At 54.4% G+C, this 18,526-nt stretch overlaps 1 protein-coding gene across 1 annotated transcript in view; it reads right to left on the reverse strand.

Moving 5' to 3' along the window:
* Positions 1–18,526, reverse strand: part of LOC141963909 (hydrocephalus-inducing protein homolog) — a 126,207-nt gene that overhangs the window by 37,271 nt on the left and 70,410 nt on the right. Inside the window, 8 exon segments of the mRNA XM_074913645.1 lie at positions 127–263; positions 1,276–1,409; positions 2,073–2,203; positions 2,716–2,893; positions 4,571–4,708; positions 5,566–5,775; positions 6,461–6,577; positions 8,467–8,659. Of these exon segments, the coding sequence (XP_074769746.1) occupies positions 127–263; positions 1,276–1,409; positions 2,073–2,203; positions 2,716–2,893; positions 4,571–4,708; positions 5,566–5,775; positions 6,461–6,577; positions 8,467–8,659 (1,238 nt within the window).

An 18,526-nucleotide genomic window follows, 5' to 3' on the forward strand; every position in this document is an offset into this window, starting at 1 on the left:
AGGTCCCAAGGAGGAGAGAGTTACACATACAAGCACTCAAAAAACCTCCCCATGTCCAGTGGCTTAAGCTAAACTGTCAGAGACAGCTCCTTCGAGCCCACGTGAAGGCTCTTCAGCACTGGTTACCTGTGTCACGCAGGACCTGTCTGTCAGCGCAGAAGGACACAGGGAACTGCCCGGTGTTGGTGATCCTCACGACGTGCGTGGGGGTGTTACCGAGAATCACGTACCCAAAGTCCAGGAGGTACTCGGGCAGCTCAGCTCTGAAAGGAGGAGTAAGGACAGTCCTTAAACCACAGCCTGGCTGCATTTCCAAGAGCATGGAAGATGCAAATAAAATATTTCTGGATTCACTGTTGTAAAAACTCAACTCAAGACCATGAAATCCAAGGCCTGACCACCTGGTAATGAGACTTTGGTAAGTCACGAGGAGCATAGGACCTAGGTTTTATCAGCTACCAGTGGGGCCTTAAAATAAAATTAGTTTAAAATGAATTATCATTTATCACAGCTCCTCTGCTACGGGAAGCCACTGTAGGTAAGTCCAGTGGACCTCCACTGGTCTCAGTGAAACTGCTATGCCCCATGTGCAGCCCCAGCCTGAAAGTGCTTCAGGACCTTGTCATGGGATTCGCCTGCACAGGAAATCTTCACTGCTCTGCAACCAGATCTGTCCCCAAAGCAGCACGGACAAATGTAGTAATCAACACCTGCAAGATTCATGGGAGGGGCCTTTCCCAGAGCAATCTCACTCGGCAAAGCACCTACGTGATCTGTTTTGCAGAGCATCTTCCTGAACTGGAGGCTACCGTGCCCATGCCTCCTCATGGAGGAGCAGAGGGAAGATACCGAGGTAAGCCCTGCAGTCCCACCAGCATCCGAGCCACCTGATTTGTCAAGGGTGTGTCAGCCTCTGCGGTTCCCTACTCTTTTTGCTCAGTGTGGTCTGTTAGCCGGAACAAAGATTTGAGTTGCCTCTTTCAGATCTGGTCAGCAGGGACGGTGCTGGTGCTGTCTGGAAGGGCTTGATGCTCTGCACTGGCCCCCTCAGCCCTAAGAGCAGGACCCAGCGCCTGTGGGGAGCTGAGCACCTCCAAAGCTCAGGGTGGCTCTGTGGCAGTGAGGACACTCAGCTGCTCACAGGGAGCACGGCAAAGCCGCCAGGATCAGACCCTTTCTGGAGTCCCCACTACCCCCAGCTCTCAGGAGCAGGGGTGCACTGCTGGGTGTTACCCTCGGGGCACCTGGAGACAGGGTACGGGAGCCCCTACTAACTTGAGAAGCCTCTGACGAGCCCGCTGGTCAAAGGCAGTGGCCTCTGGGGGACCAGAGGTGAGAGCTTTCTGCTGCTCCAGGGCGTGTTCTTCCATCAGCAGCTGCTCCATCTGCATCTGCAGCCCAGGGTCCAGCTGAGGGAAGGAAAGGCAGCGGCTGGTTAGCAACGGTCCTTCCCAAGGCTCCCCCCTGCTCGTGCTGGAGGGGTGATGGGGTCCTTCTGTCTCGCTGCTCAGTGTCTGTGACACCTCCTGCTCTCTCAGTCAGGGCCTCATCTCAAGGGCAACGAACTCCAGCAACTTCGCCTGCCCAGTCACTGTTACAAAAGCTGATCTGGCCAGACAGACAAGCCAGGAACCTTCCAGAGCTCCAAGTCTTTGCCTGCCCCCAGCCAGTGCCAAAGCAGCTTGGACAAGAGCTCTCTTGTAAAGGGAGCCACGATAAAGCTGCTGTCTCTTAGAGATCAGCACTGGCAGCACAGTCCCAGAGCACAGTCAGGCTGCTGCTATTAAGCTCTGTAAACCTGGCAGGGCTTGGGTTGTGAGCAGCAAATCCCCCAGTGATGACCTACATCCCATCACGAAGTGCCATAAATTTCATCACTTGAGCAGGGTCTTCAGGATCTCTCCCTGGGGCAGCCCCGGGGGCACTGCTGAGCTGTGCAGGATCATGGGCAGGTGTGGGCAGGGAGGTCCCAAGTGCCAGCAGGGCCCCGGGAAGCCTGCTGCGGGCTGCAGGGGACCCAGTGACACCGGGGGAGGGTGGCACGCGTCAAACGGGGCAGCAGCCATTCTCACCACGGCGTCCAAGGGATCTGGGGGTGGCTCCGCAGCCACAGCCGCCCCCAGAACTGCTGCTTCCTCTCTCTGGCCATCTTCTTCTATCTTTTCTATCACCTCCTTGAGGACCTTCTCATATTTTTCATTTCCTGAAGGAAGAAAACATCCACAAATAGAAGCGGGGCACAGAGCCATTCCCCTCAAAGCTGGGAAGCCCCACTCCCCCGACTCTGGCCTCTCCCAGAAACACCCTCCCCAAGCAATGTATGGAAAGTCCATGCTGCTTCTCCTCTATCAACCCTGATGTTCATTCCCACTCATCTTCCTCCCCACATGGGAGCATCTCATCCCCTGCAATGTGCTGCAAATCCAACCCTGCCAAAATCCCTGCCAGCCTGTGCTCAGCTTTCCAGAGCATTTCTGTCTAGCCATCACCTTCCCAGGACTCCGACACATGCTGGAAAGCTCTGCAGGATGGTTCCTGGGGCAAAGCCCACATGGGCTCATCTGCCAGAGCTTCAGGAAGCAACCGGGGGTTGAGTGTTGGTCTGACAGCCCTGAAACCTCCAGGCTTGGTGGAGGCAGTTTGAGCTGCCCTACGGGCATCTGACATGGGGGAGAAACAGGGGCCCCTCCTGGGGAGCAGACAGGCCGTGCTCACCTTTGATGTTCCTGGGCAGGTCCAAGTAGATCCTGGGAAAGCTCCCCTCTCCCTTCACGGAGATTTCTTCGGGCTCCAGGTGACCCACTTGGATCTGGAAAGTCCTGCGGAAGGCTCCAGGCACTCCTGGCAGGTAGTAGACTTTCAGGACTTGCTCCTTGCCAGGTCCAACGTAACCCTGCAGGGTGTGGGAGAAGAGGGAGGGAATGCACCAGAGAGGGTTTGGTGGAGGGATGGCTCAGACGACAGACATGCCGAGAAGAGAAGGCAGGTTCTCGTACATAACAAAGTATCAGACAGCATCACCTTCTAGCTTTCATAGAATCACAGAAGCTGAGGTCTCCTACACCAGGTCCTTCGGAAGGCCCGTAGGGATGCATTCCCCCAGGACAGACCCACAGACCACCCCCTGCTCAGCATGAGCACAGCTCTGCCCCTAATGGTGTTTACCCTCTGCTAGCAAGAGCCAGACTGAAGAAATAAAAGCTCTTTTAGCAGCCACTATACAAAATAAGGGAAGTGCCCACACTCTCGGCATGGCCAGCAGCTCCTGCCACAGCACACCAGCGGTTCCCAGGCTGGTGTTGAAGGGCCTGACCCCTTACAATGATCCAGCCAAACACCTCCTGCCTATGCGGTTACACCGGGGTGCGTGAGCCTATCCAGACTCACGGTGACCTGCAAACATGCATCTCTGGAAAGGCAGGAGCAGAGACTAGGATGAGATCTGGGGAAGGCGTTGCCAGGAAGGGCACCTCCTCTCCGGGCTTCCAGAAAGGCTGCCCCAGCCCCAGGCTAGGCTCACGCCAGCCAGGCTGAGAGCTAATGCAAGCGGACAGCAACACAGCCCTGGGTGACGGGACACAGCCGCAGCTTCCCTCGGCTCGCCCTCTGCACGCTGAGCTGGACCCTCGGCTCCCCGCTCCCCTTCAGGCTGCAGGGAGAAGGTGCTGAGCGGGACAGATCCTGCCACTTGGTGCCCTGAGCCCCTGGTGCAGTGCAGAACACAGCTGCAGTGGAAGCCAGCCCTGCCAAGCTGCCAGCACCGGCGGGGCTGTTAAAGCGACCGACTGCGCGGGGCCAAGCAGAGCTGGGTCTTGGGAAGCTGGCAGGAAGAGGGCATCAGTGTGTCACCCCTTGTAGGAGACAGGCATGAGGAAATGTGAACGCCGTTTGGCTTCCTCTTCCCACTGCAAAAAGGGACTAGACAGGAATGCTGCTCCAGCCCAAAGACAGCCACGCAGGACTGAGAAGTTCGGACGGTGGGATGCTGCAAACTCCTCACTGTTCCAGCCCTGCTCCTGCCTGGCCCCCTCACTGCCCCACAGAGCTCCTGCAGAGCAGCAAAGCTGGGGGAGTGGGGGACCGGCACAGGGGCTGCTACAATTCTGCCAAAGCAGCTTCATGCCCAAGTGAGAGAGGATTTAAGTCCCGCTCAGTGCTGGCAGGGGCCTGGCAGGGTGTGCTACAGGCAGGGACAAGGGCTAAGCCCTGTCCGATCACACAGCCTGGGCACGGTGACCCCCAGGAGAGCCGGCACAGCGCGGCCCCGGTGCCCGCACAGCCGGAGCGCTCAGCAGTTGGGGTCCCCAGAGCCACCAAAGCGCTGGTGCCTCCAGCCAGTGGCTGCTGTGTGACGGCAGGGTCACCCGCTGGCAAAGGCCGTGAAGGGGGGCCGTTAGGACCGCGCTTGCTGGACCACCCCTGCCCCCCAGCAGCAGCTGCTTACAGCCCTGTCTCTCCCGTCTGCTTTTGTGGGTTGCTTTCTTTTTTTTAATTTTGTGTTTTTCCCCCACAACCCCCTCCTGGGCAGCCTGACCCACAGCCAGGGTCCAGGCGCCACCTCCGTACTCACCGTGCTGGGCAGGACCAGGGGCACGCCGGGCAGGGGGCTCTCTGCGGTCCCCACGCCGGGACTTAGCACCACGTAGTTGAAGCCCATCTTCCCTCTGTTCTGCAGGGTGACCTCTGCTTCGGTGACTTTGTTAAACAGCTGGAGAGAGGACAGAGGAGTGGCAAGATGAAGGCACAGGCCTGATACTGGGAACCTCCTTCTGCTTTCACTGGGATGTGAGCAAATGAACTCAACGCAGGAGAAAAGCAGAGGCAGAGGACATACGGGTACTTGAGTCTCCCTGGTTAACCTGGGTAAGCCACCACCACAGGGCACCCCTTAGCCCTACGCAGGAACAGACACTGATGGTGGCACGCAGAGGGGCAATGCCAACCACAGAGATCAGTCATAAGGAAAGCAAAGAGGAGACAAGCTCTCTGCACCTCATGGTGTGTCATCTCACACCCAGCTGGGACAAAGGAGGTGGCATCAAGACACTGCAGAAGAAAAAGCACCTGTAGTGACAGCAAAATGGGAGACAGGGCCAACAGCTGGAAATATCTGTGGGGTTTTTGACTGAAAAGAAGTGGGGATTATTCTAGGACATTCTCTCCAGCTACAGTGACTGGGAAGCCCAAGTTAACTTCCTCCCTGGTTTATTTTGCTGATTAATCAAGAACATTAAAAGAGAGCCCCTCCTGGGACCTCAGGCTTTAGGAGCGGATCAGCAGATGGACGTCTTGGGGCACGTCCCTCTGGAGATCACCACTGGGACCCTGCCTGCCCCAGGAGGCGGCGTTAGTTACCTTGAGGAGGAGGAATTCCCAGCTGGAGGGGGACGGACATGGTCATCAAAAACCAGCTTGGATGCAGCACATATCACTCCAAGGTTGTACTTCCAAGCCATAGAGCCAACAAAGTAGTTGGGAAGGGGAGAGAGCCCCAGCCCTAGGTGGCAGCAACACGCCGGTGATGGTTTCACGGCAAGGACCTCTGCCAAGAGAAGCGTGCGGTACCTGCAGCCCGCAGTCGATCTCCGTGACGTCTAGGAGGTAGTTGATGAGTGAAGCCTCCCCGCTCAGCGCGATCTCATAGGTCGGGCCTCCTTCCACCCTGCACAGCGCCGTGACGTGGGCGACGATATTTGTGTGGCCAAAGAAGGTGAACATGACCCGCTGGCTCTTGCCTGGCTGCAGCACACCGCAAAGCGGCAGGACATCGAAAACCTGGAGGTAGGCGAGGAGAGATCAAGATGTCAAGCATGGAAATTGATGCAGAAGAGCAGCCACGGCTTGGAGCAAAGTACAGACGTGGCTGGAGGGGGCTCTTCCTCAAACACAGGCAAAATCATCCTAATCTCATCCTGTACCCATTCCACTTAGCAGTGGAGGGGCCACGGGAAAAACCTTCTCCCATGCTCCCTCATTAATTAATACACTACATATTAAAAGTAATTTGGGATGTCGCCTGGCAGCAAGAAATTCTCTCCACTGCAGAACTTGCCTTTAAAAGCACCTTTTACTGCCCTAAGCAAAACACAGTATTCAGAGGTGAAAGCTCTCAGAGCTGGGGGGAGGACTCCAGCCCAGCTCATCTGATGTTTTTCACTCTCTCCGATTCGCATGCTGCGCGCTCTCAAGATGCTACAGCAAAAGCTACTGCAGAAATTTCCTGTTGACCACTTGATTAGCAACAAGATGAAGAATGCCCTCCATAGCTGCTGCACAGGTCAGCCCTACGACACGTCCTGCGTGGCCTCTCCAGTGACCGGTTGCTTCAGCAGCGCTGTGCGATGGGCTTGGAGGGACGCGAGGCCACTCTGCGAGCAGCATCGAGGGCCACCAGTGGGGAGGGGAGCTACAGAACTGCTTGCCACACTGGAAACGTGGCACAAGATGGATTCCCACTTACCTCCTCCATTCCCAAGCTGACGGGCTCTGCCTCCACAGACTGCATCAGTCTGTTGATCCCCACCAGGCCCTGTGTCTCCACAGCCCCTTCCAGCTCCTCAGCAGGGGATGGCAGCACCTGCAAAACAAGCACCATGGGCTGCAGCGAGCACCTGGCTGGTCTGGGCGAGAGCACTCTGCTGCAGGCTCCGCCACCTCACCCAGCCAGGAGCAGCTGAGATGGGACCTGGGTGCAAATCAAGTACGGGTATGTCCGTGCCATCCGTTGAGTGGGTCCAAGCCCACCCACAGGTGAGACACGGGCTCCGCCTGCGCTTCCTACGCACAAGCGTGCATGGGGAAGCTGAGTGCACCCAGCCCTCAGTCCTGGCAGAGACCTCAAGGGCATTTTGCACCCTTGTGCCAGACCAGCTTCGCTCACTCCTGCCCAGGGAACGTGCCCAGAACCCCATGCCTAGACAGGTTGGGTTCTTCAGGACAAAAGCAGGAGCACAGCTGCAAGCGAGAAGTATCAAACCAGGAAAATAAGGGCTTGGCACAAGTATCCCATTTCAGAGAGTGCTTAGGTTTCATCTCGCGCACCCATCAGTGCTGGAGAGCTGAGGATCTCCCCCAGGTCACTCTCTTGAATGACACCTTCCTGAAGAAGGTGGCAGAGATATTCTTCTGTCTCCCAGCAGCTGAGAGCTGGTGTTTGACCTCAGCGGTGCCATGTTTCAAAAGGAACCTCATCCCCTATTTAATAAGCGAGGGCTTTGTGAGTGCTTTTGAAGTGTGGCAATACCTGCTTCTTCAGTAACGTGAAGAAGTGCTTTGTGCTGGGGCCTTGGCATCAGCAGAATCTGCATGAATTTTTATGGGACATCTTTACACCTAATCAGAGGCTACATCTCCCCAGTAGATGAAGCTCAGAATCAGAAGATTCAATGCTCTTTCTCTCGTCTCCACATTTTCAAGCCTAGCAAAGCTTTGCCAATCACCTATTCCCAAAGATTCTAACCCGCATCTTTCCTAGGCCTATGGTCTCCCACCTCCCCAGGGAGGTTATGTGGGTATTGCCTTGACACAGTCACACAAGCAGAAGGGGAAGCTGCAATCCAGGCGTATCCTTTGAAGCCTTTTGGATCCTACTTAGCCACACCTACTGGATTTTCTCTGGTTTGTTTCTGCATACGTTGCAACAAAGCAGGAAATAAAGAAGATTCCACGCTTCTATCCAAAAACATACAGCCACGCTATTCTTTACGTCTACGGGGTATCATTTCTCCTGATCCAGAAAAAATGTGCCGTTATAATGTTAAAATGACCGAAGTTTGGATGTGAGCAGGTGCAACCCCTCTCCTTGACCTTAATGTCAACGCCAGTGCTTTCAGAACTTCCCATGCTTTCTCGCATCCTCTTTTATTGCCCCAGGAGCAGCCTCTGTCCCACACGATGCAGAACAAGGCGCCAGTTCCCACTAGCACGGACGTCAAGCTCCAAAGCACCGAGGTTCACCAGGAAGGTCAGCAGACCAAAGGCCATTTTTCATGCCAGGAGGAAGAGACAATGACCTTGAAAAGTCTCATTTTATCAAAGATGGCTCTGTGGCCATCCCTGCGATACTGCAGGTCTCGGGTGAAGGCAGAGACATAAAAACATGCAGCTCCAGCTGGGGGTGAGAAGGTGGTACCTGGAGATCACAGTACTTGGCACAGCTTGATACAGGAAGGAAATTGGAAGCCTTCACATCATGATGCAGATAAAAGGCTCATTTTACAGTGTAAAAACGAGCTAAAAAACCCCAAACTCAGCATAGGTCTGTAGGATCTCAGTGGGCTTCTCCAAGCAAAACTACCCGATTTCTCCCTCCCCAGAAGCCCCATGTCCAGCCGCTGGCCCTGCTGCCCAGCCCACCCTCAGGGCACACGAGAGCAGGGCAGCTAAAAGGGGGATTGGCACAAGCACGGCTTTTCGGTGGCAAGCTGGGGGAGGCAACGCAAGCGGTAGGTGTACAAGAAAATCTACCTTTGCTTCCAGGGAGTCATCTGCATCTGCTGGCTCTTGAGCAGGATCCCCTGCGGCTCCCAGGGCTTCAGCTGGCTCCTCCACACCTCCATCCCTGCAGCTGCTCCCTGCAGACACCGAGCGCTCCGACCAGGCTCCCTCCTCCTTTGGTGGTTGGGGTTTGGTGAAAAATTTCGGTACCGGAGGGCTGAACCTGGAAAATAACATGACTTTGATTGTGGACCTGCAGTGGGAGGGAGGGAAGCCTGCACGAGCAGCTCCTCGGCAGGATGCGGCCCCCGGCTGGGCACTGGTGGTGTGAATTCAGTAACGGGTCTGAGCCAGCAGCTCCCAAACCAGGATGGAGCAGGTCAGCATACGGGGCTGCCTAGGGATGACGCTGGTGTAGCGGCGGTGCAGGCAGCTGGCAACTGGTTGCAAGGAGAAATGGAAGAGGACACGGGTGAAAGCCTTGTAGGGAGGTAAAAATCACAGCAGGAAAGGAAGAGACACACAGACTGTGCAAAAAGGTGAGCCTGAGACACAAAGGGGCAGATCCGGAGAGCAACAAGCCAGTGCAGAGCCACCAGTGCCCTCCTGAAAGCACCCACAGCTGCAGACTGGGCCTCCCCCACCCAGAGGGCCAAGGCGAGAACTTCTGCAGCTCCACCAGGTGCTAACCCGGAATATTTCCCCTGACACCACCCGCAGCTGCAGGTCAGCACAAGCAAGCAGCAACGCCCGAGGCTTTCTCCAAGCACGTAAGGCAGGAGCAGGGATAGAGCCCGGAGCCTGCTGTGCCCTAACCCCGACAGAGCCCAGCGCCGTGCGGGGCACCCACGGAGCCCGGCACGGGACACCCCACACACGCGGGGCAGCGTGGAAAGACCCGCTGAGCAACTCCGGGCAGAGACACGGCTGAACAGCCCGTTGATCCCTGAGGAGCGCCGAAGCAGCAGCGATCGGTGCTCCGGGGAAGGGAGCTTTGGGCATTTGTAATCAATACACGGCACACGCCGGTGACAAGGCGCAGCTCCCTGCTGTGCCACCGGCATGCCCTGGTTGTGACACAACGGCTCCAGCCGCACCTCGCGCTCAAAGGGCAGCAGCTCTGCTGAAACAAGGCTGTAACCGATGTGGCATGATCACCTCCCCAGCAGCTTCTACACACAAACCATTTGAGGACCAATTTGGCAAATGGTTCAGCAAAGCAGTTCCACAGCTCATCCTACTGACAGAACTGAGTTGATAGTCTGACCAACACGTGTCAGTAGAAAGTGTATGGTTTAACATTTTCAAACAGTCCCAGTGACTCAGACTACATTCCCTGTTTCAAATCGCAGCAGGTGCTCACGGTAACTCTGTTCATCCTTCCAGTGCCCCATGGAGGGACACGCTGGAACCGTGCCTGCCTGTCACCACGCCTATCTGCAAGTGTTCCCGGGGGCAAACGAGCCCCGTCTTTCACAGCACTGTGGGTGCTTCATTCCCAGCCGGGAACTCAGGGCCTTTAACGACGTGCTCCCAAATGAGTATTTGTCTCTGGCTTTGCAGCTTATCGTTAAAGGCTGGTTTCCATTTCTGGATTAGAGGCTCCGCTCCTCACAACCCCCGAGAGATCCCACCTGACTTGTCCTTCCTGCAGCCACATGCAAGAACAAGGCTCTGCCCAGGCGAGCTGCCCCAAGCAGGGACCGATGAGCAGCAGTGCCGTCACCCCCCCCAGCCCCCCTCTGCCTGCTACTGGGACCCCATGGGGGACCCCAAAGGCCACCTCGGCACCGTCCACGTGGAAGAGCAAAGCAGGGCTGGAGGGGACGAAGGCGCGCGCTTGCCCCTGCAGAGCATCGCCCATCTCCAGTCCCGCCAGTGCAACCTTCGCTCCTCTCAGCCGAGGCGCCTTAACAAGTATTGGGGTGCCCTGAGGGGTGACCCACCTGCTCAACACCTCCAGCAGCCACTAACTTGGGCATCTGCCTCAGGATGAAATCAATCCAGCTCATCTGCAACAACGGTGCCTCCGGGCAGCCTGCAGCCGAACGCTGCCTGTCCCTGGTGACAGGGAGATGCCCCCGGCGCAGGGGCAGACACATCCAGGGCCAGGAGCACTCGAAGCCCTCCAGCTACACACCAGTCCATGCACCAGTTCAGCGCATGGCTCTGGCCATTGTCATGGTGATTGTCCCAAAACTGCTAGCTGTGACTCCTCCTAGCCAGGCAATGAAAGCGCGGCTCTCAGAGCTGCTTGTGATAAATACTGCAGGTTAAGAACAGCTCCTGAGGAGAGGTAAACCCCCGAGATGCAAAATCCATGATCACTTACGAAATTACCCTCAGTTGTATAGAATGGCTTGAGGCCACCTCATGGGATCGTGGTGCCTAGACAACAGTATTTTTCACTCTAAAGCAGAAGCCTCTGGGACCTGGTGCTGGGAGATGATGTGATTAGTGAGTCCTGCTGTGGAGAAGCACAAAGCACGGAGAGGGACTTTTTCCAGTGAATGAACAATAAGAAATGTAACATGAAAAGAAAGGGAGGGAGGAACCCAAGGTGCAATAGAAAGCTGACCCCTGGGACAAGAAATCTTCCTGGTGCTGAAGGGGGTTGTCTTCAAAACAGAGAAGAAAGGGGAAGATGCTCAGCATCAGCCCAAGCTTTAGGCAGCTCTTCCCCTCCAGCACCTCCTGGCCAAGGCTGTGAATGCAGGGAGGAAGGCCAGGAGCAGAGAGCAGCTCCTCCACCTGCAGAGAGGACCCATCCCAAACCAGAGGGGCCGAAGGGCTGTGGACATGCCTCCATCAGCACTGTGGAGCTGAGAGACGGAGCCTCCTGACATAAGCAGGTCAGCCTGGAGCTGGAGGGGCTGAAAGCAAGGGGTTAAGCCCTCCAGGTCCATCTCACCCAACCTGGCCACCCCTCAGGTGAGACAAAATGCATCCAGGAGTTAACAGTGGGGATTTAATGGCAGCGAAGGGCAGATTGACACCAGGGGGAGAGGAGTCCTTCCTGCTAAGGCCAGGACAGCCTTGTGTCACCCACTGTCCCCAGCCTCAGAGATGTTGAAAGAAAATATCTCAGACTGTCTCTTGGTTTCTGAGCCTGCTAGGGCCACAGCTTCCCACACCCGCCCCCCAGAATAGAGGAGCTAGAAATCACACTGCTTCTGCAAACTACACGTGAAGATTCACACAGGACGACATGACCCGGCCGCCTGAGGCTGTGCGAGAGCCAGCAACATGAGGACCGTCCCCCCAACCCTGCAGCGCTGCAAGAGGAGTGCCCCAGCTCCCACAGCCCGGCCAGCACCGGGGACAGGAGCCAGAAGCCACCGCCCCTTTGCATGAAATGCAAGAGTTTTAACAGTGCTGAGACTGCTTCCCTAGTGCATGGCACCCACGTGTGGAGCATCCTTGCCCAGGCCCCCAAGGACCACCCGCTGGTGCCCCCACTAGCCACGGCACTGGGTTAAAACGAGCCTCCCAACAAAGCACGAGCTCTTCTCAGCTCATCACAGGGAAAAGCACCCGAGACCGCATGCCCATGAGGCACCCGAACAGCCTACAGGCCCCTACAGTGCACTTTTATTTCTCCTTCAGGCCATCAGATGCATATTAAAAAGGCACTTTGGAGCCAGCTACAGACAGCTCAAGGGTGTTTTCAGCTGAAAACAAAATAATATAATACAGGCGCAAACCAAAAGCCTTCCCAGTGCACCATGTGGGAACACTGGGCTTGAGCTGGGCCAGCTGGCCAGCAGCTGAGGAAGGCAGTGGCGAGGGTTTGCCCTCATCAAGAGTGACTTCTGAACAGCATTTCATCCAAATGGCCCTGAAGCCTATTTCTTTGCTGGGATAAATTCCCCTGCTGAGCTAAGGTTTGTGTATTTACTGAACCACCCACTGAAATCCAGACCAGGCAGCGGAGAGACAGAGAAGAGAAGCAACATTGCTGCGGTGAGACCCGACACCTCCAACTCCTGCCTTGCACTCGCTGCAAGGGATTAAGCTGGATTTGGCATTCATCTAAATCCAGCGAGCAGTCCCACTGTGACCAAGTATTAATTAACTCAAAGTTCATACGCAATTTCAACAGCCACTTACTTATCCAAGTCAAAAACGTGTCAGTTTTGAGAGATGAGGGAGAATTTTGATTTCTTGTTTGAAAGCAGAAATTGTGTGGGAATGGATGCAGCAGAACTGAAGTGTCTCACGTTCCCGGGGCAGCAACCAAAGCTCGCCAGCACCTTGAAGCAGGAACCACAGGATTTGATTTTTGGATGCACAAAATTCCTTGGCTCCTGCTGAAGCCCACAGACCTTGGCCATCCCATCACTTTAGATGAGAAGAGTCAGAGGAGGGCCTGAGGCCCCTCAAGCTCCATGTGACAGGGCTCATGCCTCTCCCAGAGTATTTCCATGAGATGTGGCTGGTCCAGTTTTGCAGGGGAGAGGCACTAAAGCTCCTCAGGCACTTTGGTTCAACCGAAGCTGGACCAGGGCCAGCCACCACTGGCACTGCAGGCACAGCAGCTCTTTGTGGAGATCACCCTGAGGCAGCAGTACTTCCCTCTCTTGACAGGTCACAGCCCTGGAAGAGTCTCCACTGACTTTACTGGAATTATTTTGACTTGCACTGCTTTTACAGATGGTAAAACATGACCCAGTAAGTCCTCTCCTTCCTCATGCTTTGCACGTCAGCCAGGCAATTTATAAGCATCAGGTGAGCTCCTGACTCTCTATCAGATAGAAAAATGCTTCTCAATCAGACTCTGGCCAGAGGTCCCTCTGAACAAATCAGCAGCTCTAACAATAAATGTAACTGTAGTCTTTGTTCAAAATGAAACAAGCCCTGACAGCTGTATTTTGCAGATGCTATTTAAAGTAATCGGCACCCATTACAATTGTACCAGCTGCTTCAAAAATCAGCTCTGCCAACAGACGACTGCATTGACTCCCGTGACTGATAGCAAAGCAGGAGGGATGTGCTCCAGCCGTCTTTGTGGCAGGGATCTGGACACTCACCGTTTCAGGATGCCTTCATGGGGACAAGCGCTAGAGCTCGGAAACACAAAGGCTATGGCTGCAAGGGTTAAGAATACTAGGAAGCAGGGGGGAGCAGAAGTGGTTGAGCATAACCAGCTCCTGGGTGATTAGAAAGGCAAGCAGGAGGCTCCCAGCCCTGGGAAGAGAGAGATTCTCAATGTCCTCTCCTTAGGGAAAGGCTGCAGGAGGCCGAAGCTGGATCTCAACAAGTTTGTGAAAAGGGTGAACAGGACAGTCTGAGGTGGTAGAGGCCAGGCTGGGCGGGCTTGGCAGGCCAGTTTCACCCTAAAGGAAGCCAAAAAGCAGCTCAAGCCTGACCTGGGGCATCCTGGAGGTTGAGGACCAGCAGGTACCTGGGCTCTGCTCAGGCACCCATGTGCTCTGGGTGCCTCGCTGCACCCAACGGCAGTACAAAAAGACCTTGCAACCCCCGGCCAAGCACCCTCCAGAGCACAGGGGCTCACAGCTGCACCAAAGGAAAAGCCAACCACGGCCCCTCTGCCCACCAGCTTGCATCACTGTCTCTCCACGGTGCCAAGAGCTGAGCGAGGAAAAGGAGTGAGATACAATGACGGCCCATGTCCTGAAGTCCTCACCTAGAAGGAAATGTCCCCGCTCATCTTGACAGCATCTGCTGAACCCCAGGAGGTGCCTCCACTGGCCCGCACTGGTGCAGGCTGCCCAGCACGCCCGGGGTGGGCAGCGATGCCACAGCACACCCTCCCAACGGGGCTCTGCAGCGGGTCACCGCGGGGAAAGACAGGAGAAGGTAAAGCAGCAACGATAACTAAGGCAGAAGGAGAAGCAAACCAAAACAAGCTCCAGTTTCATGTACTTCCTAGGATCACATCCCCAGATCACTCAGATGCTGAAGCTCCACCCCGCTGAGTACGCCAGCACTGCCACCCATCCCCTGTCCAGAAGGAGCAGGGCTTGTGGCACCAGCAGAAATCACAGATCTAAGGCTGTGCGTGGCTTTCGCCTTGTGTAAAAGGTGAGTTAACGCCACTGCTGAGTTACTAAAGGTCACTCCCACAGCACAACATCATTACCCCCTGCTTTACCAAGAGCAAGGCAGAAATACTCCCAGGAAGCGTGCTCACAGGCCAATGGCCCCACTGAGCTCCTGGGGCCAGGGCAAGGGACGAGCAGACAGGATTGGCCTGGTCCAGGTGACACCGGGACAGCTGGGGACAGCTGTGGGGTGATGGAGGCAAGCGGGTGAGGGAGAGGTGACAGGTCCCACCGAAGAGGAAGCAAGCAAAGCAAGCTCACAGTTGGAAGGGTTTCACACAGACAGAAAGATGACTCTCCTGAGGGCAGAGCAGCTGAAAAGGCGGCATTAATTGAGTCAGGCACTCTCAAAAATGCATGACATGTCACAGCTGGCCCAGAAGGACCCTTGGGGTGCCCAACCCCCCGGGACTCCTGCCTCCTGCTACAAGAAGCGGATGGTGGGAAATAAACCAATCCTTCCGGCACCAGCCTACACCATTAACTCTGGGGTGGGCATCTCTTTGCGCTGCCCCACTCTTTGCAGAGCCCCATTAAATCTCCCTGGGACCTGAAGTCCTCCCCAGGCTGCTGTGCTGTAGAGAGCTGAAGGTTTGCCCTCTCTTTGCCCCTGGCTGCCTCCCTGTCCAAGTCAGGAGACACAGACTGATGGTGATACATCCCCGACATCCCAAAGTCCTCACCTGGGCTGTGTGAACACGGGGTCCATTCTGCCTTAACCCAATTGCTACTTGTTCTCTGAGCTGGCAAAGCAACCCACCTGCTTCTGCGAGCAGCGTGGCAACCTGTCAGAGTTCAAGGATCACCTGGACAATGCTCTTAGTCATATGATTTCGTTTTATGTGGTCCTGCAAGGATCAGGGAGTTGAACTTGGTGATTCTTATGGGTCCCTTCCAACTTGAGATATTCTATGAATCAACGCTCCTGCGCTGCTACAAGGGCAGTAGCAACAGCGGGTCTTCACACTGTGGCTGTTTTCAGGGATGAGGAGATGGATCAGGCGGATAAGAGATGATTTTTTTATAACACGCGCATTTAACAGAGCCTGTCACAGCATGGAGTGGCTCCTAGAGCACATGGAGCTGGTGGCTGTGGCCAAAGAAAACCTTGGCAAAGAAAGCACTGTGGACCAAAACATTGGCTTTAAGCAGGAAAAGTAGCACCCATGGGGCTTCCAAAGCCCAAAACGTACTGCCCCGAGGAGCTGATGGCACCGGGGGGATGAGGAGGGGGTATGCTCTACTGCCACCCATCTGAGACTCCCCAGACCAGGGGCACAGTGGATGGGTGCATTCCGGATGGACAGGCTGCTGCTGCTGCTGCTCCCTCTCCCCTCCGCTGGCTGACAGGGGACTGCTGTCAGATTTGTACCTTGCACTGTTGTTCACTGCCTGCATTTTCCATTTCTTCCTTGTTACAAAAACAACAAAGCAGAAACACCATCAAATGTAACAGAGAGTTGGGGGTTTCTGGTCAGTAACAAGGCTGAGATGGAAGGAGAGAGAGCGAGGAATGAGAAGTTACTAATGCTGTAGGAAAACCCACTTGGGAGGAGAAAGGCTCCTGGTTGGTTCAAAACACATTGGCCGAGAAAATCCTGGATGGAAAAGAAAGAGTGATTTTCTACATGTTTAGCTCAACAAACCCTTTCCCCAAAGAATCTACTGGCAATTCATTACACTGGATTTGTAGCTAAGAAGTTCCCACTCCCCAGACACGCCAGATCAATACACAGAGGGGGTTGGACAGGTGCCACAGAGGGGCAGAGCTCCCTGCTGATCCATCCTGGCACACGGACTGCTCGGTGTGTGTCAGCTCTGTCCCAGGGAGGAAACGTGTCTTGCATGAAGGGGACAAAGAGGTGATGCAGGAACAGCAATGCTCAAAGTAAATGACAAGGCACGGGTCCTTAATAGAGGATGAAAACTCCAGAGAACAGCGAAGTTTGGCGATGAGGCTTTGGCAGCCTTTGTCACAGGTCTCAAAGAAAATCCTTCTATATCCTTTGAGATTTAATGTCTTCCCTTTGATGGGAAACCCAAACAAAGCTGAGGAGCCAGATACTGCCCTTAGAAAGGGGGACAAATCAGTCTTTCATAAAGAAACCTTTAAGGTAGGAAGTATGATGAAATCTCTGAATTTGACTCCAGACCTACAGTCTCCTGCTGGGTGACTCTGGTGACCCATTCCAACGCCGCAGAAAACATCGTGGTGCAAAGGCTTAACTCAGCTTTGAGCTATCAAAGGCCCAAGGGGTGAGGAGAACGTATTCTCAGTCTGTCTCTAACCACGTAGAGGTCTAGAAGAAGAGTCACCATGAGAGATTGATGGCTCAGCAGTGCCAGAGAAGGGCCATGGGTTGGCGTGAGTTGGGCACGTCCCACCACACAGCAATGGTTGGACTGTGTTGCTTATATGATTGCTCTGCTCAAAGTAGCAGCAGTGATCAAAGGGTAAGTAGGAAAAATAGGTTGAACAATTTGAAGCAAAAAAGATCTAAGCACACAGTCTTGTCCAGGCAGAGGAACATTGTTCTCTCCTGGCCAAAATAAACGTGTGTGTCTGATCGATGGTGGGAGTCTCTGATGATGGGCTCCAGCAAGGTCAGATGGATGGATGGTTAAACTCTATTGATCTCACCTTCATGAGACCTGGTGTTTGATTCCCTTGCTGTCAGACTGGGTGAGTTTGATCTGATAATTTAGAATATTAACAGTTCTTAATGTGGACCAGAAATAATATCTGACATGCTGCCCTTCTGCCAGGCTCTTAATGAGCAACTTGAGGTGTCAATAGCTTGGAGACCATCTTCATTCCCAGCTCTGCCATGGAGAATCACATGGTGTCTGCTGAGGGACCCACAGAAAGTACATTTCTGCTTAATTAACATACAGAGCAGAAAAGGGAGCTGCCACAACATCCCCAGTGCTAACGAGCCAGTGAAGGGGCTATGCCAAGCCCTTCGGAGCAGAGGCTGCTCTCCTGCCAGATGCTCAGGACCCTCAACTGCTACCGACTCAGCAGAGTTGGGTGACGCGGAATCCCCTGGAAGAACAAGCACCTGCAGGCTCAGGTCCAAAGCCAGTTTAGGTGGAGACGGGTCAATTAAAAGCTGAAAGCTGATTCAGCGTTCACATTTCCAAAACCTTAAATTGGTTCTAAAGAAAGAAAAGAGTAAAGATAGACAGGCAACTGGCCAGCAAGTGGCCCCAGAAGAATTAATTCCACACAGGCTTTGCTGTAACGTGCTTGCTTCTCTCTTATTATAAAATATATGCATTGGTCTATCATCAAAATTAGATTTTCATTCTAGCTTGCAATTAAACCCTAATCTAATTTAGCAGGAGATGACAGGGGCCTCCAGGCTGGGCTTACAGCTCTGCTCCTCCTTCCCTGCCCACCTCCCTCCACCTGCTTCTGTGGGCTTTCCTCTGCATTTTAGGGTCTGTTCTGGTAGGTGCCATGCATCAAGAAGGGCCACACTAAAGACTGGTTGTTACTCGGTAAGATCCGGCTGTGAACAGGCTACCCCCGTGCCCAGGTCTTCTCCCCCAAGCTCTCCTCATCGCCACAGCTAATCTCCAGTTCCCAGTAGGTTGTCTCCTCTGAGCCAGATCCCAATTCTCTAAACAAACCTGATTATTGATGATCTCTATTATTTGTAATGGCAGCACTTCAACACACAATGGTTAACTTTGCTGGGTTTCCTAGGGCGTTATGGAAAAAACATTTGCTACTGTAATTAAAACTGCCCAGACTAGACTTTTGACTAAGCAGAGAGGCCACAGCGGGAGGAACTGCTAGAGATGTGTTTATAAATGTGCTCCAGCACAACTGCAAGATTGCTCTTGGGCTTGTAAACCACAGCCCAGCGCTGGCTGGCCCTGCTTCCCAGGACGTTCAGACAAGTGCTCCCACCAACGCCTACAGCTGCACCCACAGCTGCAGCAGAACCTGCCCTTTCCCTGTGAGACACTAAATGGCTGTTTGGGGAATGTGATGGTGCAGTTTAACGATGAAAACT

Source organism: Athene noctua, chromosome 9 (assembly GCF_965140245.1).
Source record: "Athene noctua chromosome 9, bAthNoc1.hap1.1, whole genome shotgun sequence".
In the NCBI taxonomy this organism is placed as follows: domain Eukaryota; kingdom Metazoa; phylum Chordata; class Aves; order Strigiformes; family Strigidae; genus Athene; species Athene noctua.